This window comes from Haliotis rufescens, unplaced genomic scaffold (genome assembly GCF_023055435.1).
Source record: "Haliotis rufescens isolate VD_foot unplaced genomic scaffold, xgHalRufe1.0.p SCAF_4, whole genome shotgun sequence".
NCBI lineage: Eukaryota > Metazoa > Mollusca > Gastropoda > Lepetellida > Haliotidae > Haliotis > Haliotis rufescens.
Window position 1 is genome coordinate 46620122 of NW_025964112.1, and position 25599 is coordinate 46645720.

General features: G+C 38.6%; 1 protein-coding gene across 3 annotated transcripts in view; it reads left to right on the forward strand.

The window, feature by feature from the left end:
- The window catches only part of LOC124152011, a 126043-nt gene that overhangs the window by 12455 nt on the left and 87989 nt on the right, over positions 1 to 25599 (forward strand). For all 3 annotated transcript variants that reach the window (XR_006863457.2, XR_006863452.2, XM_048381836.1), the window contains exon 2: positions 2783 to 2869. Coding sequence is in view for 1 of the 3 variants with exons in the window: in XM_048381836.1 (XP_048237793.1) it covers positions 2783 to 2869 (87 nt within the window). In the remaining 2 variants the exon portion in view is untranslated. The remainder of the gene's footprint in view (positions 1 to 2782; positions 2870 to 25599) is intronic.

The following is a 25599-nucleotide window of genomic DNA, read 5'->3' on the forward strand; positions in this document are numbered from 1 at the left end:
GTCATACATAATGCCTTCAACCGTTTCAACATTTACTCACATTATTAAGTGATTATTTCTTTTCAAATCAAATCGAATACTATACCCTGATCGTTATGAAGAAGGGTGCTTTTGATATAAATAAAAATAATGATACAAATATTACATTGTTAATTAAAGCGGTATTTGCACATGCATTTGTGTCTAATTAAATTGGTGGTTTCTAAATAGTCGAATTCGGAATTAAAGAAGAACATCTTTATTAAAAATTAATTCATTTTATGTTTATTAAACTATTGCACTCTGGTATATTTGACGTTATAGTTGAGAAATATTTTGATATGAAAATTATGATCATTAGGCTACATCCTCAGCGGTGCGAATGCTATAAACATAACATCATTGGTCAATTTCTCTCGGTGAATATCAGAAAATTAAATATTCATAATAATACCTGATACCGAGAAATAAACGATTCACATAAGAACAATAAATGATTGATGTTGGTACACTTGAATGAAAAATAAGCTTGAACCTGAGACTGAGTAAGACATATTTTGCAGCGCTTGTTAACATAAAATGAAGTCTCATTCATGTTGTAAGTACATCCATTCATGGGGGCGAAACATATCGCATACAAACTATAGCACCATTCTGCCGGTTGATATAATACCTGGCCTGTAATGTAATTGATGAGGAGTGTCGTGAAACAAACATGTCTCTGTGCTTCGTTTACTATATAAAATATACAATATTTGAATGAAATGTATTCCATTACAATGAAAACAGTGTCATTATATTTTTAACTTTCTTATGAAATTTTAAAAGAAGCTCAGAATTGTACGCAATGATATTAATTTGGAAACTCGACTGAAGCATATTGACTTTTTCCACTTTGTCTTTGGATATTTATTTTATTTGCTGTGATATGTTCCTTGCCTGTTACATACACTATGAAACAATAACAGTCACATATTAAAAAAAACAACCGATTCGATGTTTGTGAATTCCATGCTGCTCTTAAAATTACGTCACATGGAACTGTTGAAATAAATTAAAAAAGAATACCTGCTGGAAACGTGAAAATATGCATGAATCAATTATATTAATTTTATATTATTCCAATTATTGTGTCTGCTAATAGACTTCACATTATATTCCAACATATCCAATAAGGCATCAATGTTAGCCATCTTTTATTTCCTTCAGTGTGAAATGTACACTGTTGTTAAGGTGTAAGCACATGGTGCGCGTTAATCCCCGGCCCAAGTTGTTTCGTGCACGTGTTCAGTTGTGTTGTAATTTTAAAGGATTCTTATGTCCGATGCTTTATAACACTTTTATTGTTATTGGCGTCAGTTTATTCAGTGACATATTGCATGGTAATGCATTTTCCCGCAGTAGGTGTTTTAAATATTTCTGAATGATGACAGTGAAGTTATCAATTTTCTCTTTCTTAGGAAACATTCGTCGTTGTTTTACAACTGTAGTTAAAATACATATGCACCCATATAACAAAGAAAAAGGAAAGGAAAGGATAATATATGAAGCCTATATGATTGTATCTTGTATATTTCAGAATTTTGCTACCTATTATACGAATACTATCGGATTAGTTATTGAATACATACGTACTTCTTTTATTTTGTCCTTTCACAGCGTTTCCCACGGAACACGAGCCCGGAATTAATGTGCCGTTCAAACTGTATTTAAATAGTATGAGCCGCAAGGATGTAAATTGGAAATTACAAATCTCAAATTTGCAAAAAATCAAATTTACATTTACGACCGGTTGGGTACCTTTCGAAAACATTTAAAGCACATTTTTCCATCGTTAAGAAGACTGTATACTATTACAATCACATTATGTATGTTTACAACACCTGCCCAGCAGATAACATCGGCGGGAATGAGCATCAATCTTTAGCAATGTCTTTGTAAGCTACAATAGCGAGCGCAATAAATAATCAGCTGATTAAAATCTACAACAATAACAATAATAGTTAACTTATCAAATAGGATATTTATTGTCCCATTTCGGGAATTAATTCATCCCCTATGGTAATCAAGGGACTAGAAATGTTTATGGAGCGGTTTAGGCTAAAATTGACATGGAAACTGTCATTAGAGAACTGTTATCGCTGATGATATGTACATCGCTGCTGAAATGTACATCAGTTCTTCAGGAGGATGTTGAAACGAAGGGGGCGGATTCTGTTGTGTCAAGGATTTGACTTCTGAATACAGCAAGTCTTTGATTTGGGGATGTAATGGCTGTAATACTGAAATCTGCAACAAAGGTCCAGCACGTGTGCTGGTATTGGCATCAGCGTTGTCGTTAAATGACATCTTCCTGCAACTGTCGGATCTATATCTGGAATCTATTTTGTACCATTCAACCTCACTAACCAAATTTTATCGTTCATGGCAACGGTGCCAAACTAAGGTATTGCATTGTTCTCATGGATGTGTGAATTCACAAAGGATGTCTATGAAATTGAAATGTGATGACTCCAAGTGAGAATATGCATAAGCATGTCAAGCATTGTCAACAATCGCTTCTTGTGGGTGATCCGTAATCACTAATAATCAACATCAAGTATTTTCGTGTCATCCAGCTCCTGGATTCTGGATCCACAACCAACGACTTCTTCGTCAACTCTTTCATCTTCTGCAACTCGTACGCCTTCAGCATCTCAATTGAGTCGTTGATTCTCGGCATTTCATTCCAAAGTAACCATGTATGTGGATGATCAATATAGAAATAAGGTTTGGTGACATACATATATATCAATATTTACAGATGACGTTGATGACCGGATCCAAAGCTACGGGCCTTCTTCTCCCAATGGTCAACACCGGACAAAAAGGGAAAACGCATGTAACAAAGGTAACCCAACTTTGTATTTGTCCTTGTCATAACTCTTGGATTTTGCGATGGTCCAGTGGTCGACAGGCAGGACTAATGATTCTGATACTGGAGGTTCGAACCCAGTCATGACTCATTGTTAAAAGAACATGACTTCAAATTGGACGTATGGGTGTTTATTTATTGATACAGTTAAGCCCTTTTCAGAGATGAATAATTGATGGGGTTAAAAATCAAGTTTTGTGTATTGTTGTCTGTTGACGAAAACCAGGACGTCGACACCTGGTGTCATCACTGATTTTCAGTGATCCATTCATATCATTTTTCACCTCTACTTTGCCTTTTACGCCCAATGGAATCTGTATCGTCGGATAATCTAGACTGGGTATTCTCAGGCGTTGAAATAATAAATAACAACTGTCCTGCTATAACGATATACTGACATTAACAACTGGTTGCAACTGATTATAGGTCTATTTCACTTAATGTTATGTACATATATGCATATTTGTAACTACCAACGAGTTGCAATTGATACACACATGTATGGATACTCGATGAAATGTTATAATTTTGCTCCTTATCCTCTGCACAGAAATGGTTTGGAGGCATTTGTAACAATAATGTCCCAGCCAGATAATATATTTTAAATTTTCGAAAAAAAACAATATGCCTATTTCACAAGGTTTTTCAAACAGCATTGTCATCAATTATATGCTGCCTTGTGAACGTGTTGAACCCAGAACACACCCCTCATTCCATCTACAGGCAGTCAGTGTTAGCTATATATAGGATAGTATGGATCATTTCATCATAAAAGGCTCTGTATGAACAAAGCATCAATCACTTTCGGAGAGTTACTTACATTTCCAAGTGTCATTTTTATATCTGCACGATTATTTCCCTGTATGATTTCACGTGTTTGTAAACAGTTACTACCGGAAGACACGTCAAACGTTTGATATACTGCAACTGACAATAATCGTCCAGTTTTGATCAATGGTGTACATTTCATTGAATGCGTTCCAACGGAGTTATTCATCTATTGGTTTGTTATAGCTAAAATATAAGGTATCTGCTTATTCACGTAACAGTCGACTGTCACACTTCCTTGCGTTTTGAAAAATAGGTACTTCAAGGGAAAACATACTCGTTTCCTTTTCCTATATGAACTAACACGAGGCCACCATTCAGCTGTGTATTTTCTTTCACGCCATGTTATGTTTTTTGTTTACCTATTGTGATATACAATTTACATAACTCATTAATATCAAATATGAAAATCTAAATACGTAAAGAAATACCAAAATAACTCATTGGTTTGATCTAACGTGATAGATATAGTGCCGTAATAATAAGATAGTGATAATAAATTTATTGATATTATCAAAGAAGCATCTTTTATTGCAGTGCATTTATTATTAATTTCAAAGAAAATACAGTCAATTTAAGTTCAAAACCAGCGAGTATCACGTGTTGGAAAAGTGTTGTTCTTTTTCAAAACCTTATTAATAATATACCACATAGGTGAAGGTTTCACTCAAGTGGAACAACACTGGGAATTCGATATCACATCAATAAATGTTGGTTTGGCTGGTGGATTATTGAACAGGCGGAGATGATATATTACGTTGTCATCGGCAAACGGATCAGAAATTCGTTTGAAAAACACATTGCATTGTTGTATCTAAGTCATAATTGTACAACACGTGTTGTTGAGAAAAAACATATTTGTAAAACATAATGTCATTCTTCAATTATGCTTGTGTGTTTTGTGAAGAAAACCTCAAATGATTGGGGGGTTTTAAAATATGGTTGTATTATAAAATTTGAGTGGTATGAAATTATTCAATGTTTACTTAACTGCAATAGACATTTGTTAATATACATTACATACTGTCATATAATGGCTTCTATTAAATTATATTGCCTGTTATTATACGATTTGTATTTTTTATCTCTATCAATCGTTCACTCAATATAAATGGAAACATGTGCAATGGTTAATGAAATCTGTTGAAGTATCTATGCAAGAAATACATCAGGAAACACGGTCAATAGAAATTTGGACTTGGTCATATAATAATGTTGATCAATTTACGAAATGAATATATTAATACCTTTACATGAATAAATATTCTCGAGGGTTAAGTTGTAACATCTTGATGTTCATTAACTGACATTTTAGGACTGATTATTCTCTGACATTGACAATATGTATGTATTTACAAAAATAGTGAAATAAGCTTCTGAAGCGTAATGCCTGTGGAGCTAGAAAGCTGCGATCTCCATGCCTCTTTAAATCTCCGAAACCAGATGATCATGATATTGATTTGAACATTTGAGTGACAGGACACTTCATACGTCATTACCCATCATGTTCGCCCAGTCGGCGTAACGTGTCGATTTCACGCCGTAAATTTCTGACAGCTATAGACACTGATAAATACTGGAATCAGACATAAATGGACATTATCTCTCACGGTTTAATTTAAACAAGACAAAAAGATGCTGGACCCTACTCGCTAAAGCTATTACTGTCGGAGGGGTGACATATGTGCTCTGTAGGGTGGAGAGGCGTTAGGCTCGAGATTGAGTCGAATCCTTGGTTTGAGGGTCGGGGGGAGGCATTGAATTACAACGTCCTCTTGCAACAGGTGGGTATATCTCAACTGACGCATGCGCGTCAATTGACTTCAAGTCACACACCACTTTGCCTTTATCAATGTGCAATAATAAAATGTTATTGAAAAAAGATCGACTCGTGTTACGCCAATATTTATTACAAACTACCAACACAATATTGCTGGTCATATTTCTATTATATAGAAGCATACCATATTGTCAAGAACGACAAAGGTTTTCTAAATTAGTTCCATTTTACTGTTCATATACATGGCAATTAATTAGTTAATTAACTTTTGAAAATGACTGAAAAAATAGCTGCGAATTCGTCCCTTCCGTTGACTGCGCCCTGATAAACAATATTCTGCTCAATTCATTTTATGAACTGCGGTCATGAAAATTGTAATATTCTGGACTATATAATTCGTGCCATATCATCAGCTGCTGCAAGAGGTTCCTTCCTAAAGGCATGCCAAATGACATAAAACATAGCCTACATGGAACAACACCACTCAATATGTTTGCCACATCTATGTAAATAAAGTATTAAAATAATGATTGACATTTTGATTGATCATTTCCCTCTTCATACTATATATTACATTGATGTATATTTATCGGTTATTTTATCAACCCATATAGCAGAAAATCATCCAATGTTTGCATTTTTAATATTAGAAATACAAATGATATCTTTGAAAATGATAATAATGTTTTGTGATTTAACGCGAAAAAAATGATTCTAAAAATGCGGAAACTCAAAATATAATTCGTCAATTCCGTCAACCCAGTTCACTCAGATATCTGCCTTCGTCGTTGTATGTTATACTACCAGCACCTTGCGACCTTTCCCTGTGGCAAATCGTTCAATTGGAGAATATGATATAATTTTATAACGTGTGAAATGGCCCCGAGCATTACAGCCCGATAGGAGCTCCCGTTAACAGTATATACAAATACTCTACACACAGTCACAAAGTTAGCCCACCAGTGATAACACTTTGCTTCCAAGAAACTTACTAATGATATATAATCAGAAAACATCTATAAGTTACATTGGGCGACATTAACGCTTTAATAAAACATTACCTTCATTAAGACTTAATTAAAATTACATAAAATGTAAGGGGTGGCTTTTGCGGTAAATTCGTAAAGTTGACGGTTCTCAGGTGCTTTATATGATGAACGAGGAATATGTCCAAAGATGTAATGAGGGATTAGATTGAGATTGAAAAGGGACCCGTAAGAATTAAGATCTAATCCTTTGCTGTTTGACACTGGTGTAAGTTGGTATCGTTAATATCTTTGGATTTTTATGAAATCAACACCCCACATCAAAGAGTCGTACATATATCAATTATCAGTCTGCAATATAGGATATCCGTATGGTTGTGTGATATACAGAGGTATCGTGTTTTCGATTTCAAACAATCTCCAGGTTGGGACAACGTTTACGGCTTCGTCTCCTTTGATGTTAACTTCCTTCTGAAGAAAGCGTATCTGAGAGAAGATGGTCAAGTCACAAATCTTTCCAGATAGAGAAAACCTGTTGAAAACTATTCGGGCAAGGTGACCAGGAACTTGTAGACAGTAAATCACCACGTATTTTGGTTGTAAAGCTATTTTCCTGCCTTTCATGTTACCGTTTTCGTATCAAACGGCCATCTGCGCATCACGTGACAAACGTCATCGGGTGCTGGATGAGTGACCGTCCTGAACGAAACTCTAAGGGTGACGTAAATTTATTACCGTCCAAAGGCGGTCAGTGACAGAAAGCTATGTAATAGATTACCCTTGTGTATTTAGGACACCTATCACGGCTACTATATCTAACATGGACAGGAACCTCGAAATAATAATAGCGTCTGAACGATCCCAAGGCCTGTTCGCTCAACTTTGCAATGACACATTGCTTAAAGCGATTGTAGAATATTAAATTGTATTCCCAAAATTTAAATAATCCCTAATCTGAATGTATATTATTTAAATCACGTGGACTTTTTTGTGTCTGTATATTTACATTTCTTGTTGGCTTGTTATGTTGAACTTTCTACGTCGATAGCATTTTATGAATGGGCATGTATTGGATCTTGAAAGGGCTGTTGGAGCTTTTGAAATTTGTCGTTACCAAATATCACAGGTCAACGACATGTACAGAATTGCTACGGCACAGCCAATAGTTCCTTCTATATGCAAAGTGTAAATAGTTCACAAGAAAGCTGTACGTCCAATGCCTTGGTGTTAGACATGTTTGCTGTGTGAACGCTGTCCAATTCAAGTTTAATATTCAGCTCTACACAAGCACCGTTAACAGACAAAGCTAGTATGTCGCATTAACATGTGCAATTTGTAATGTACAGGTGTTCATGGCTTGATCTGTCAAAGTGAAATGGATTAGCGTGGAGAAGGGTGTTAGTCAATAGGGAACACGCTATGAACAAGCTATGTACAACTGTTTAACGTCTATTTCCTGCACCAACTCCGACATCAGAAAATGAGTATGTTCACTTTGACATATAATCTTGTACATTTCACCACCGGATCAAAAGTGTATAGCTCTCTCGGACCGACAGAAAATTGGACTGAGGGTGATAACAGAGAGGGTTGTATATTTCGCTACCACATCAAAAGTATTTCACTCATTGCCTTCAACATATTTCATCAAGGCAATACTTTCTCGCAGCGCTGTGCATTTACAAGCCATCAGTAGGTTGTATTTCAACCAGTCCTTGCCAGAGGGGTGTCTATTGCACTATGTCGATATCTCCTTCTCAATATATCGGCGGCGCTTTGATCTCTGACGCGTGACGTTAAATATGGGTCAGTGATTGACGGTTTCCTCGGGACAGTGAAAAGAGCAACGGGTTGCCGCTAAAACTGGACACGGCGTGTAAACGAGTCAAGATTCACAGGGAAGGGTATCCGCCAAAGCCTTTGATACATTCAACGCAATGTTGTTTTTTCTTTTATTGTCGAATGTATGAATCCTGTACACTGGCGTCTACAAGCACTCATAATTCACCGTGGGATGAACGTTGCAAAGGGTGATGGCTGAAACACAGCGGGATGCAACTGGCAAGCCAACAGAGCTTAGACATGAGTCATTCGCCAGTCCACCTATATCGAGTAGACATAATACATAAGTGGACGTTTGGAAATTTACATATTTGAATGAGAAATATACAAGTGTGTTGAAAAATTAGCATGTGGTACGCGCTTCTTCTACAAGATTACTCTGTTAGTAGAACCTCATATAAATGGAATATGGCCTGTGTGGGGAGTATATGATGATGAAAAGAGTCATAGTGGGCTTTTTGCTTACGTTATGTTTACTTTTTGTTTACTTTTTGTTTACTTTTTGTTTTTCATCACCTATCTTAACTTGTTATAGGCATCATAATCTACATGGAATGACACAATTACGGGTTAACATGATTTTCTACTCAAGTAATACCGGAAAACATAACAAAAATGAAATATTGCTGTTCGCCGCAATGATCTGAATAGAGACGTCGAGATTTACAAGGTAAATCCATCATTCTAAATATTGAAAGCAGTTGTTGTCAAAACTAAAAAGATTTACTAAAACACAACTTAAAATTATGTTTACAATCCCCATTCTTTCTTTCTACGCAGCAAAATCCTTCAAGGCTGAAGTTTTATCTGTTTGGTAAAGGAATACCCATCCTTGCCTAAACACTGCCCTGAATGAGTAGCCCATTGAAGAATAGTAATTCTATCCTTTTAATAGGCAAGTTGGGATAAGTGGACAGTCTAAGGACACTGGTCTATATAGGGACATTTTGATCTTATTATTTATATAATCTAGAAATAATGATTTAAACTAACAATTATTGCCTTAGAGACTTATGCCAGTCTAAGGAATACCGTTCAAGTTGACTTTTCGTGATTTACTACACATCGAAAATCATTGGAACTTTTCTAAGATGTTTTGTTCCAACGTTTTTAATTGAGCAGATTTCTGCTTTTGTATATTCTTAAATGTATATTTTTAATTTTATGTGCCAGCAAGGCTCAAAGGTAATAAACAATTTTCGCATGTATATCAACAATGTTTTAAGACCTAATAATATGTTTAGTTCTGGGTTAAGCCAGCAAGCCTCAAAGGTAATAAACAACAAAGGCATGTATATCAACACTGTTTTTAAACCTAATAATATGTTTAGTTCTGGGATAAAGACTCAACCAACACCAATGACAATGTGGCATGGGCAAGTGTAATGGATTTCCCCTTATGGTGTATATTTCAAATGGCCTATTATTGGTAATGTCTATATCTAGTAATTTATCTCTTCATTCCAGAAGCTTTAGAGGGCTCATATTGTTAAACACATCCTTGTACGTGTAATAGGATCTTTCGTTTATAGCTGTTTTCTATTAGATGTCAATATTTCAGAACGTCGATGAATATAACTGCCATATACACAATGTGATGAAAGTGATGTGGATAAAACCCGTGAAAAACATAAGAAAACAGAATCCTTTGATCGGAGCCTTCACGAAACGAACGTGTGAACGTTGAACATTACTGCTGCGTTTGGTTAGTCAGCTTTTCATGATATGTACATTTCGTACCGCACCATTTGTATTGTGGTCGTATACCTAAAACAGCAGGGGTCTTCAAAACGAAAAATAATCTGTTTGTGTCATTTGAGCATTCTGACAAAACCTTCTGATTACGTTTTACGTTTGTCTTTCACCTCCAATGGACTCTCCCTCGGCTGATACATATGACTGAGTATGCTCTGGCGTTGACGTAATATATTTAGGGTCGTGCCACAACCATATACCGATAATAACAAGTTGTGACTGACAAATGTGAGCCGACTGCAACTTATTTCATGTCTACGATGTATTTCATTCAGTAATGAATGTACGTGTATATGCATATATGTAACTACCAATGAGGTGAATTTCTTCATGTTAGTCTTAATTCATTTCATCGTTTGTATTCATCACAAAAAAGGTAAATAGGATTCGATTGCAGCTGATTTCATGTCAATCATTCAATAACCCATGTACATATGTATGTTTATTTGTGACAACCAACGAGCTGCAATTGACTTGATATTCATCTTAATGGATTTCATCGTTTGTGTCGATCACAAAAAAAGCTAAACTTTACAAGTATGAGTTGATTGCCGCTGATTTCATGTCTATCATTCAATAACCTACGTATATACTAGTATATTTACGTATTTGTAACTACAGACGAGCTCAATTGACTTGATATTCGTCTAAATGGATTTCATCGTTTGTAATGATCACAAATAAGCTGAACTTCTAATCGCCAACAACACCTACGTAATATCAATATCAATCATTGTTCCATAATCGACTTAATCAACATGAACTTTCACCCCATTAACGTAAGCACTGTCTTTTATAACCCCTCTCCATCACTATATGAACTCTCACAAATCCTACTCGGTGTAAAGCGAATCCGATAATCCATCTAGTGGTCACGAGATGGTCTCTATGTAATGACCATTCTTTCTCGGACATCAAAAGGCCACTTTACCTATTGGTGGTCAACGATCCGAATCGCCAGGGAAGTGTTTGTAGGGACAAACACAGCCAGCATGCGTTCCTTGTCAAGAACGTCAAACATTCGTCTTGCCATTATGCCCATCGTCTATCACACCTTGTAAATGTGAATTTGATGAAAAGGAAAACTTTGTTGCTTGACCTTGCGGCCCCTTTCAAGATGCCTAACAATAGCGTAGGGGCAGCATTTCCAATAGATCTCCTTATGTTTTGGCGTATATACTTGTTCGTCAATTGAAAAACGAGGTAGTGTGGTTTGATTAATTTGTTTTAGATGTGGCCATCTTTAGGACATCGGTACGGCACATAGGAGCTTGTCTTTGATTAAATGTCTCGAGGATATTCCTGGGATTTCTTCAAAGATAGGTGTCGACTGCAAGTCCTTTGAAGGTGAGGGGATCGGTATTTTTGCATGGAAACAATCCATGTGGAATTTCGTGGCAATTTATGGTATAATTTACAACTTAAAGCTGGTATGCTCTGTGTCCAGCTTGTGTTGTTCACATTGGTGGTTTCTCGTACGTATTGATTTATATACCAGCAATCGTCAATGTGATGTGTTATGTAAAACCTTCTGTGATGTTGCAAACGATCCCGTTTCTAGTGTCACGTCTGGATGTGACACAACATAAGTAAGAGTGTGTACCGTCATGGATCAGTTTTCTGATCCAGAGAATAAGGTATTATTTGGTCCGTACATCAGTCGAAGTGATTTGAACAAGATTGAACCATTGTGATATGAACATCATATTAATATGACATTAACTTGATATATCATACTACTTTTACTGCTGCTGCTGCTGCTGCTACTACTACTACTACTACTACTACTACTACTACTACTACTACTACTGTTACTGTTACTGTTACTGTTACTGTACTACTACTACAACTACTACTATACTACCACTTCTACCATTACTACAACTACTACCACAACTACTACCACAACTACTACTACTACTACTACTACTACTGTACTACTACTACTACTACTGTACTACTACTACAACCACTACTACTATACTACCACTTCTACTACTAGTACTACTACTACTACTACTACTACTACTACTACTACTACTATACTACCACTACAACTACTACTGGGGGGCACGGGTGGCCCAGTCGTCTAAGGCGCCGCGATTCGCTGTGCAGAGTTGCGTCCCTTGGACACCCAAAAAGCCTATGGTTGTGGGTTCGAATCCCGGTTCGCCCCGATTATGTTTCTAGGTTTGTCAGCACCATACCCGTGCTCGTGGGTTTCACAGAAGTGGTAAACGTCTAAGACCTGCATCACTTCGGGCTTTCCTCCCTCATTAAGCTGACACGCCGTGATGTAACTGTAATACTGTTAAAAACGGCGTTAAACCCAACTAACTCACTACAACTACTGCAACAACTACTTTATACTACCACTACTACCACTACTACAACTACTACTACTATACTACCACCACTACTACTCCTGCACTGCCACTACTACCACTACTACTGCCACTACTACTACTACTACTACTACTACTATACTACTACAACGACAACTACTACCACAACTACTACTACTGCTATACTACAACTACTACTACTACTACTACTACTATACTACTACTTCCTGTTTACCTGTTCAAACGCGTTTTACATACAACATATATACATACACATCATATACACTGACTGTTTATTTAGATGTGATTGCTACAGGATGTCACAAGCATTTTGAAACAGGCACGGTTTCAACTCTCTTCGAAATGATGCTGGCATTTCTGATGATCTGTGTCCTGGAAGGGAGTTTCACAGCGTCGCTGCTGCACATATGAAGATACGTTCAGATTTAGTTGTTTTGCACTGAGGCTTTTGCAGAAGGTCGGTCTCTTCTGAACGCAGCACTCTGTTTGATTTGTGAGGCTGAACTAGGGCCTAAAGATATGCAGGTGCACAGTCCGTGTAAATGCAGAGATATGTGTGGAACAAATACTGCAGGAAACAGGGAGTCAATGAAGTTGCTTGAGAATTGGTGTGCATGGTTGTTGCTTTGGCGTCCTGGTGACGATTCTGGCTGTTGTAATTTGTACACGCTATGGTTTGTGAAGTGATGTTGATGTTAATCCGAATATACTGATGCTAAATCACCACTAAGTGACTGAGGTATTGCCAGTATGAATTGACTCGTTCACGGCTAAAGAAAGATAAAATTTATTAAATATACGTCATACGTCATGGGTTTCTGGGTTTGTCAGCACCATACGTCATGGGTTTATGGGTTTTTCAAGACCATGCGTCATGGGTTTCTGGGTTTGTCAGCACCATACGTCATGGGTTTCTGGGTTTGTCAGCACCATACGTCATGGGTTTCTAGTTTTGTCAGCACCATACTTCATGGGTTTCGTGGTTTGTCAGCACCATACGTCATAGGCTTCTGGGTTTGCCAGCACCATACGTCATAGGCTTCTGGGTTTGCCAGCACCATACGTCATAGGCTTCTGGGTTTGCCAGCACCATACATCATATGCTTCTGGGTTTGCCAGCACCATACGTCATATGCTTCTGGGTTTGCCAGCACCATACGGCATAGGCTTCTGGGTTTGCCAGCACCATACGTCATAGGTTTCTGGGTTTGTCAAGACCATACGTCATGGGTTTTAGGGGGTTGATAGCACCCTACGTCATGGGTTTCTGGGTTTGCCATCACCATACTTCATGGGTTTCTGGGTTTGCCAGCACCATACGTCATAGGTTTCTGGGTTTGTCAAGACCATACGTCATGGGTTTCTGGGTTTGTCAGTACCATACGTCATGGGTTTCTAGGTTTGTCAGCATCATACTTCATGGGTTTCTGGGTTTGTCAGCACCATAACTAATGGGTTTTTTTTGGTTTGTCAGCACAATGCCTCATGGGTTTCGAGGTATGACAAGCACCATATCCGTGCTCGTGGGTTTAACCAAAGCGATACACGTCTCAGACATGCATCGCTTCAGGCTTTCCTCTCTTATAAAGCTGACACGCCGTGATATAACTTGAATACTCTGAAAGTGGTGTTAAACCTATGAGTGAGAGAGTTTGATATTACGCCACTTTGAACAGTGATAAGATTTTATCCTAGAAATATATTGTTCCCCAACATTCTTTAAAAAAATAATTAGGAGAAAGGGGAAATGGCCTGCCACAAAAAGGACACTTTTGCAGGTGTTCTTTAGTCTTTTAAAAAATCAGGGCCATAGGTTAAAATAAAACCAGGGGGCACGGGTGGCCCAGACGTCTAAGGCGCCGCGATTCGCTGTGCAGAGTTGCGTCCCTTGGGCACGCCAGAAACCTATGATTGTGGGTTCGAATCCCGGTTCGTCCCGATATTGTTTCTAGGTTTGTCAGCACCATACCCGTGCTCGTGGGTTTCACCGAAGAGGTAAACGTTTTAGACCTGCATAACTTCGGGCTTTCCTCCCACATTAAGCTGACACGCCGCGATATAACTGGAATACTGTTAAAAGCGGCGTTAAACCAAACTCACTCACTCACTCACTAAAATAAAAACAAATCTAATCACGATACACAATCCCAGATCTCCCCCAGAGTATCCAATGGCAGGTCCCTTAGACTCTGGAGAAACCCACGAACATTGATATAGTAGCAAATCTAAAAACATCGTTACGCCTAAACCGGGATTCGAACCTACAATCATACGTTTCTGGCACACCGAAAAGACGCAAATCAGAACAGCGCACTGCGGCGCGGCCCCTGAGACCACAACGCCCTCACGTCCCTATTAAACCATTCTCACTCACGCTCAGTTGATAAACGACAGCATATTTCTTACAAAACACTCGTTTGAAAGTATTCTCTCTGTTCTACAATGTTTATCAAATTAAATTGATTAAATAGAATACGTTAAACATAAAATAAATATACATTAAAATAACCTGGACAAGAAAAGACTTCGCAAGGAAATCTCACATCTTTTGCTGTGCATCAGTTTTGGAAATTATTCAAATCACTTTCGCCCATGTCTTTTAAACGACCTCGACCCAACCCCTTGTTGTTGTGACAATGTTAAGGGTCCGACCCTCAGACGGGAACAGACATGGGTCAGAGTTGAAGTTGCTCCTGTGTAAACTGTACTGGGGCTAACACATGCATGTACCCACGTCAATTCAACTCACGAAATATGCAGATGGGGTCAGGCAAATCTGGGTTGAGGTATTTGCAGGATAATATCAGGTTAAAGCTCAGTCTGAGCGTAGGATGAGTGAGTGAGTGAGTGAGTTGGGTTTTAACGCCGCTTTTAACAGTATTCCAGTTATATCACGGCGTGTCAGCTTAATGTGGGAGGAAAGCCCGAAGTGATGCAGGTTTCAGACGTTTACCACTTCGTTGAAACCCACGAGCACGGGTATGGTGCTGACAAACCTAGAAACATAATCGGGACGAACCGGGATTCGAACCCACAATCATAGGTTTCTGGCGTGCCAAGTGGCGCAACTATGCACAGCGAATCGCGGCGCCTTAGACGACTGGGCCACCCGTGCCCCCCTGAGCGTAAGGGAGACAAATGCATGTACTCAATTTATGTTTCTCGGTTTTTTCTTCGTAACCGTGAATTTTGTTTACTTTCTGTTGTTCAACCCTCCCAATATGGTTAAATTGTCACGTGTAAATGTGTTAATGCTGGAGAACCTCCACTAGTTCGAGAAAAGCGAACTATCGATAATACGATTTCTACCGGAACCGTGGTCCCATCTCGAACTCGAGTTAACATATTATTTTTTTAGATGTAAACATGAAAGAAATATGTGTGATAGAATATGCATTGTAATCATATACATAAGTTTTAAAAAAATATCCGATAAATCAAAATGTCCAGATTTTCAGGATTTCGAACAGGTAGTAAAGAATCTATTGAAGCTGATATTCATCTGAAAGATGATGGATTCTGACGAGCGGGTGAACTGATTTGATAACAGTACCATCTTTATTGTCATTCCCAACCGAACAATAGTATTTTTCTAATATCCCTAAATATTAGGTTGGCAGCAATGCAACTGATAATTCGAGAAGGCTCTTGTATTCATTTATAATCATATTCAATTTAGAGTTTGTGACAAACGAATTGTCTATGTTTCTTCTTTCTCAATACGATTAAATATTCTCACTTTCGGGATAAACGATTTTTCGTTGTGTTGGCGTCAAATGACAAGGTTGAAGCTGGCCCTGTGTCCTTAAGTTGCCCTGAGTACCGTTCAACCGTTTGTAATATGTACACCTGTATTTGATTCCATTTAAAACTTAGGCAAACTTATTATTCTGTCCTTGTGCATGAAGCTGGGTACAGAATACATACAACAGTCAAGTGCATTCGATGGCGCACGGGAGACAATGGATGTTTGTTAACGTTGGAAGTGATAACACTTGTTTACTATAAACCATTTCAAATCCCTGTGTAGCCCAAAGGTTGTCATGAAGTGCAACGAAGCCTCGACTTAAACGAAAACAAATTCCATGAAAATGGGGAAAATCTTGTTTTCAAACAATTATGGTTCTGATTTGATTCTGAACCAGAGCACAAAAAGCAAGTGCAAAATTTGATACAACAACACAATTTTCTTGCTAAAGACTTCATTAATTTCTTTTGAAGTCCAAACTTGCCTAGGATGTGTTTCTCTATTTAGCGCGCATTAAACAATCTCTAGCGGGATTTCGGAAGCAATAAAAACAAATTATAACTCATAACTAACGATTTGATTGGCTGAAATTTTGATTGGTGGAGCGTGACGTGCTGTCGGCTCCGCATTGGCGAGCGAGTGTTGTTGTTCTAACGAGGTGAAATTTACTTTCTGTTAGCTAGGGAAACAATAAGGCTACTACTTGCGTTTATATCACAGATAAATCGATAAGCATCATATTTCTTTTACATGTTGCACGAAAATTACCAGAGCAGTGCGGAATAGGAAGTTATTTCAGAAAGAGGAGATGGCTAACCGTATGGAAGGATATATGCCCGAAAATTTCGGAAAGGACATACCAATCAAAAATGACATTTTTATCAAAAAGGACAATTTCAATATAACACGTGTCTTTATTTTCCTGTTGCGCTGTCATGCGAAAAAGGTAATGGTTGTTAGGTCAACAAATCCGAATCCTCTTCCGGAGAAAATTTCGTACTTTGATATAAACCGAAAAGATTTCAGGAAGATGAGGATGCAATAAAAATGATAGCAGCATCAATCATTGAGCGATTAATAACCAATGCGCTCTTTAGCCATCGACAACAAACACACTACAAATACGCTAATTTTTGTGGAAAGGTTTGCGAGTCGTTAATTGGACGCCAATTATTCAATTTAGGAATGGGTAAAAATTCACTTGGGTCATGCCGTGCATACCCAATTTCAAAAGTAGATCCCATTTTTCAGCGCCGTCGTTAATTACTGCTTTGGGTCTATAATTTCAGTAATCGGCGGTTTTGGCCAAAGCTGTTGGTCCTAAGATTATAACGTCTAAAGTCTAGTTACCGATGTTTATTTGCGCCATAAAGACTGATTTCGTATTCACGCAATTTAGACCATTTAACCATTCTTGTGAGGTCGAATGGGCGCATTCTGATTCAAAATTATTAGACCGTGTTATATTTGCTGGGTATTTTGACTAAATATGATTCCTAGCGTAAATGATGAGAACAAGTTTATTAATATATATGTAAAGAGATAAAGTGGACTTAAACATCGCTAAAAAATCCACATGGTGCCGGTGAAAATACCATAAACTCCAGTTATAAAATACTGAGAGATATAAACTCCAGAAGAGTTCACATAATAATTGACTTGCCTTTGAATGTGTTTGTGACGGGTGTTACTTGGGCAGGTGCTACCGGCTCATCTTTTCGTGAAAACCTGGTATTAGCACTATTTGCTAGTGATTCATAAACAAATGCTCATGATAGAGTCGAAAACGTAAATGAATTCTAATTTTGGCAGACATTTGGCAGAAGATTCAGAGTGACAAAACACTCTCCACAAGTCTGTATGACAAGAGGGATGACTCCAACTTTCCAATAGTCAGTTTTCCCTTCATGACGAGCAATATTCCAGCAGCTCCAGCCTTTGGCGTTAACATTTAACATGTTTTTAGGTACAATCGAGCATGCTCTTTCAACCAAGATTTCAAAGAGTGTCATACGACTCTTGCTCGTTGTTTGATCGACATTCAAGGCCACAGTAAAGCTTTCAAAAAGTTTTATGGTAGACATATGGAGGACATTTCCAAATTTGACGCATCAGTGACAAAAATCATGTCAGATGCAATTCTCTATTTGGACTTCCACCATATGTTCCCGTGTGAACATTTGACTTGCCTTTGCATGTGTTCGTGACGGGTGTCACCGATGGGGCAGGATACGCTCACCTTTCTGCGAACACCTGGAAGATTCCCAGGAAGCGCCGCCGAGTCGAACCCACGGAGAACTTTTTGGAGAATGTGAAAATTCCCAAACACTGCAGCCTTCTACACTACCCAGCTTGTCAGAAGGGCTGTATTCCTGGTAGCAAACCCGGGTACTCTCACAATGTCAGTCAACAGATTGGGAGGTACCAAACCTAAGACTCCGAAAACAATGGGGAGTCAAAAAACTTGGTACTTGGGATACAAGCGTGACATTTCGAAAGCGAGGTCCGCATATTTGACATGTTTTTCCTAAATCTTGTCAATCACATTAGTGTGAAAAGGAACAGAAAAGTCAATGATATAAATGATTTCATTGGATTTATCAAAAAGGACAAGATCAGGTTTGTTGGCCTTGATACGTCTGAGGCTGTAAACGGGCCTATTCCAAAGGATTTTGTATCTATCATTTTCCATGACGCCCTCTACATATTCCGGGTCGTACCATGGATTGACCTCTGCGTCAAAACCACAAGCATGGCGAAGACGGTAATAAAAGGATCGAGCCACTCTATCATGTCGCTTAAGATACTGTATTTGTGCAAAAGCTGGACATCCACTGACAATGTGTTGGACATTATTATTATTATTATTATTATTATTATCATTATCACTGTTCAAAGCGACGATAAACAAAAGTCACCCACTTATTCGTCCAATATAACTTATATACTGTAGAAATAGATCCTCGAAAAACTATGTTTAAGTCATTGATCATTTACAAGTGTTGCTTTTAGTACCCACTGATGTCACTGTTTAGTGCTGGGATAGTGCAGTGGACCGTGTGAGGTCATTGATCATTCACAAATACCAAAAAAATACAGCTCCACCCTTTAGTGTCTTCATTTAACAACTTCTGAGGTACAGTCGAGCATGTTCTTTCTTCAAAGATTTCAAAGAGCGTCATACGACTCTTGCTCAGAAGTTGCTTGATCAAGGTTAACAGCGTTCCAAACGTTTAATGGTTAGACATGTGGAGGACATTTCCAAATTTGACGCATCAGTGAGAAAAATGATGTCAGATGCAATTCCTTATTTCGACTTGTACCATATGTTCCCGTGTTGTTTCAGGTGAACAATTGACTTGCCTTTGCATGTGTTTTGTGACGAGTGCTAACGGATTGTTCAGGATACGCCGACCTATCTGCGAACACCTGATGTTCTTACAGCCTGACAGTGCCTCATCAACGTATGCATATGAATATGGTCGGAATCGATCACATGATTATTAGACCTTTTATGGAACCGATTGTTTAGGTTGGGCTAGACAGAGATCTTGAATATTGGTATTATAGCAGGTAATAAATACATTAGGAAATAAAGATGAGGTTGAAAGAAATCTTGTTTATCGTTGTACATTCGCGATCGCACCGTGGTTCTTGCTATCTAAATATATCATTTATTATGGTAACGATGTCAATGTATTATGACCAAAGCGACAAAACCATTCCATAATCATAAGAAATGTTTGCCACAAGCAGAGTCCGGTGTACTTCGTCATAAGGACGTGTTTATGCATCACATATAGTGCGTGAGTGAGATAGTATGGTTTTACGCCGCTTTTAGCAATATTCCAGCAATATCACGGCGGGGGACACCAGAAACGGGCTTCACACATTGTACCCATGTCGGGAATCGAACCCGGGTCTTCGGCGTGACGAGCGAACGCTTTAACCACTAGGCTACCCTACCGCCCGCATCACATATAGATCACTCTATTATAGCACGCACGTATTATTACTGAAAGTATAGGAAACCCAATACTACCTTCCTTAATACAAGCGTACAGCTTTTGAAGGCTAGTCGTGTTTTTTTCTCTTCGAGATAGGCGTGTCTTAAAACAGCCCCCTTGCTGACTTAAATATTGACTATATTAATATATAACTATTTGATAAATATATGTAAGAAATGCATATGTTTAAGGTAAACGGCGCAAACGGATAAATTATCATAACCCGTACGATTACACAGAACAGAAATACGTTTACATCAGTGTGGTAGCCTAGAGACTAAATTCGTAAAACCTAAGATCCGGGTTCGAAGCCCTATTTTGTTGCATCCAGTTGTTAACTGCTAAACGCCCCCAAACCACACTCATTCAGCTCATTTGAGTTTATTGTCGATCACGCAATGTTTATTTTTTACAAGTTTAACGTTCATTCACATGAGGCCCATCCTCAAACCGTCCGTATCTGTAGCCAGAAAGTGTTTTGAATTAAGATTTTAAAACTTGATGGCGGACTTGTACGCTAAGGCTCTAACGCGCGTAACGGGCAGATATAAAATAGACATCGCGGCGGTGTCTATAGCATGTGTCAATCATTGACATTGTTCCACGTGGAAGAGGAATGACAAGTGTGTTAAAGACATCCTATGCCCGCCAACACGTGGCTCTCGTACCAGAACGCTACATTCTAGACGATACTAAATATATCCTCCTCCCAGGGCTTGTAATTTCAAATTCTGGTGAATGCATTTTGGCAAAAAGAAATTTATTAAACTAGGATCACGAAATGCACTTTGGTGTAGTTTCAATGTACTTCGTTTCAATTAGCTTCGGATAAAAACATGCACTTCGTATATGATGTGTATTCATAATCAGTGTTAAGTATTTGAGTGGCAATTGGATTTTAAAAAGCCTATTAACGCCTTGTCTAACTGAACATGTTTTAAGAATTAATGCAATCGCTGACGTTTCCTACAACATCAACATTTGGCACTATATATGCTGATCCCTTAAGGGGTATTACGGATGAAATGTTTATCTGGTACGCCAATGCCAATGGTTCATTGTTGAAATTTATTTTATTTTTCATTTATTTCTTGCAACGAGTGACAATTAGATTAAATATTTAGCACGCATGGTCATGCATTCTATATCGAAACCCAGTCTAATCACTTGTACCAGCTGTTTAGACTGATATGCCTGACGAGTTATTGACAAATTAAAAGGTACGCGTGATGTTTTTAGGTGTGTGTTTATGCGTGTGTGCATGTGCGCACGCGCATATTTGTGTATGTCGGTGTGTGTCACCCTCAGTTATAGTAGATAACACAATTGTATAAAGTATTTCTCATTCAGTATTTTACTACTGTGAGCGAGGATGTCTTTATCTTCGCTCAGAGCAGAATTTCTCTGACATCAGAGCGCGTCAGATCCAGAAAGCCCAAGGTGACAGCAAGAGACTGCTGATCACTTTCTAGAAACCCACGAGCACGGGTGTATATTGATCAAGAATCCTACTTAGGTCGTGTACTGTCGAATCCACGATCAGCCAACGCAATCGCCGCTATGGGACGCAACTTCTTTCCGAACGAACTGACCCCTGAACCATTCCGAAGGTAATAAATGAATTTCAAGGCATGTTATTTTACAAGTATTGCAAGTTTCTATGAACAATGGGACTGATATCAATAACTTACGAAGCTAACATATTCCCATCGTGATGTTCTCCGTGCAGAGATTTGTGTTGTCCAGACTCGATTAATAACTTGCCGCTATGATTTCGCTGTAAAATTCTTGACTGTGGTTTAAAGTAGAATATGCCAAGTTAAGTTAACGCTTAGTGTAAGTCGTACTAACGTGGAGACGAGAAGTCGCCGCATTTTGGTGTCTCAACAACCACGATCCCATTTGATTGGGTTCCAATTTCACATTCATCCGTTAACAATCATTGGTCTGCAAACATAATACGACTTCACTGATAATAACGCTCATGACACAACCATGACATGCGTATGACATGCGTCTACGACATTTATCTAATACACCGTTATACTAAAATAGTGTTCAAAATGGCGTCCGACCCGAACTCACATACACTTTTCATCATAAAAAAGCTATTTCAGCAATTAACACACACCGACATAAAATGCCATGTAGATTACTCTCGGACAATTCATTTTAACACCTGTGCTTAGTAAAAAGAGGGAAGACCTCGCGGTCAAATGCATTATCACTTTTAAGCCATTTAATCATATACGTGGGTCATCATCGTAATTCACGCACATGTTGCGCACGACAAGCACACGTGTTTTTTATGGCGTCGAAAACAAATCTACAACTCATCCCATGCCGTCGGTACAAACGTGCGAAGTCAAAACATAAACACTGCAAATATCTCCACTGGCAGAATCACAGAAAGCTTGAAGATCAAGACTCTTCCATTGCCAGGAATATTAATTGGTAGTGTTGCAGCCACGCGCTCACGCCGCGTTTGAAGGTGTGCTGGAATTTCTCCTGCCACACCAATAGGATAGACAGAGCGTGATGGATGAATAGAGGCATTTATTATAAGCTAAAACATGAGCGAGTAGCAGACAGAGACACCGGTACACTAAACAGTGTCTCTTAGATGTAAGCTTGTGTTGTGTAGTTTGTGTCATTAATCATTTTGTCACCTTGGTTGAGAAAACATCTTGCTTCGCGTTTGTCAAGGCGAGACAGCAACTGTATTGTCTTAAAGGGGTTGTTTGACATAGGTAACGAAACACTCCCCGATCAACCACTCCTTCACCGACATGTCCCTCTTTAAAGTATAAACAAATGCATAACGTTACTCATATGCTACTCAAAAGAAGGTAAGGACCCACGATTCTTTCATATTTCTATAGTTAATCTGTCATGGCATGACAATAACTTGGGTAATATGAAAGAATTGGGTAGTCCAGTTTTGTTGTATGTTATGTACAAGTGGATATTCTAAAGTGCAATTAAATGATACATATATTTGTAGTCCAGAGGTTAAATTGTTGGCTTTTCTTGCTTCGATTCCCAATATTAGTAGAATTTATGTTGCATATTTTTTATGCCCCCACTCATGATGATGCTGACAGTTGATACAATCAGCATAAAACCACACTTGCGATTCCCCTTTAATCATCCCATTGGCATACTGTGCACGTGGAGCAACGGAATTATTTTGACATTATTGAATGTCGGTTTGGTTCCTTTTCGAAAGTGTGTTAAGGAGTGTTTCATGTTGTTTCCGTGCACAAACTTTGTTCTGAATTGTGGTCAAGGGATCCTATAATCGCCGAAATGCCGTGTTAAAATAGGCCCCAAGCAACCGTAGTCAATCGTAAGAAGCGACTTTTTGGGCCGCGTGGTAGACTGAGTGAACTGGTTGATTGTATGTCACCGTACTCCGATGACGTTGATCGATGCTCATAATATCAATCACTGTCCTGTCTTGTCCAGGCTCGATCATTTAATGGCCACCGTCACCTAGATGGAATATTGATACAAAGTACAGCAGTATCAGCCAGGGACTTTACCAGGGACCTTTTATATATTCAATTATCGCCCACAGTGATGCAAGCCTTCGACGAGCATTGGATTGCTTACGATTTAGACGTTAAGGTTTTAATGCAGTCCAAATTTTAGTAATCTTGGTACCTCTACCAGCAGTTTAAGTGCTTAAAATGCACATGTAAGGACCACAAAAGGTATATTATACTAGACGTTCTCCATATCCCACAACCATTTCTTGATTGGGGTTGTCTTGGGATACTAGTGAGTGAGTAAGGTTTTACGCCGCTTTTAGCATTATTCTAGCAATATCACGGCGGGGGACACCGGAAATGGGCTTCACACAGTATACCCATGTTGGGAAACGAACCCGGGTCGTCGGCGTGACGAGCGAACGCTTTAACCACTAGGCTACCCGACCGCCCCCTTGAGATACCAATGATGAAAGGACTCACATCGTTTCATAGTGTCTGCTCATTTCGTTAAAAACTCAACCAATAAACAAAGAAATTGGAAGACGTATTCGAGGATAGTTGAAACGCTTGCTAGTCTTATGAACCTCTGGAATATATCCTGCTTTCCTACAAAGCTCAACCAGCAAATCTGATTATGCTGACATCAGCATAAATATAGAGAACTGTACACTTTCTACCGTGGGCTATGATATTGATGTTTCAATCTCTATATATTGATTTGTTTGAATCTTCCATCTGTAGGAAAGGATTATATTATGTGCAAGGGTACCACACATCTCTGTCAAACAGACACTTGGTGGTGTACAATCAGCTGATGTTGGTGTTGAAGATGGTGATGGTGTGCAGATCCACGCTATTCTTTGACCTTCACATCTTTCTTGCTCCCAATTTCTACAATCTTCTTCACAGTAATATATTTGATAAAATATCATATTTTGATGCAAGCTATCTCGGAAATCAAAGTTTTTTAAATTGATCATATGTTGAAAGGCAACACACTTCTTCCCAACATCTTCCCTATCAACACACCGCCTTGGATGCATCAGTGTTCTGATATTGCTCTGAGGAAAGCCCTGGCACACCCTCAAAGCTTTAGATGATTTTCGTCGAATCTGTCAGATTTGCTTGCCAACGCGGGTGTTATGCCATATTATGGCCTGGCATCAACGGCTATCTTAAGCCTGCTGAACACATAGATGTAGGATGGCCTGATATACACCGCAGCATCAATTCGCTGTGATACGGAAAAGTTAACGTCAATTCGTTTTGTGATATTTATCTCGAAGTAACATGTCCATGTAGATCTGGAAGTAATATGTCCATGCAGATGGGGATGTAATATGTCCATGTAGTCCTTGAAGTAATATGTCCATGTAGACCTGGAAGTAACATGTCCATGAAGACCTGGAAGTAATATGTCCATGTTGATGTGGAAGTAATATGTCCATGTAGACCTGGAAGTAATATGTCCATGTATACCTGGAAGTAATATGCCCATGCAGATGGGGAAGTAATATGTCCATGTAGATCTGGAAGTAATATGTCCATGTAGACGAATTAATATGTCCATGTAGATCTGGAAGTAATATGTCCATGTAGACTGGAAGTAATATGTCCATGTAGACTGGAAGTAATATGTCCATGTAGACTGAAAAAAATATGTCCATGCAGACTGGAAGTAATATGTCCATGCAGATGGGGAAGCAATATGTCCATGTAGACCTGGAAGTAATATGTCAATGCAGACTGGAAGTAATATGTCCATGTCGACTGGAAGTTATATGTCCATGTAGACTTTGAAGTAATATGTCCATGTAGATCTGGAAGTTATATGTCCATGTAGATCTTGAAGTAATATGTCCATGTAGACCTTGAAGTAATATGTCCATGTAGACCTGGA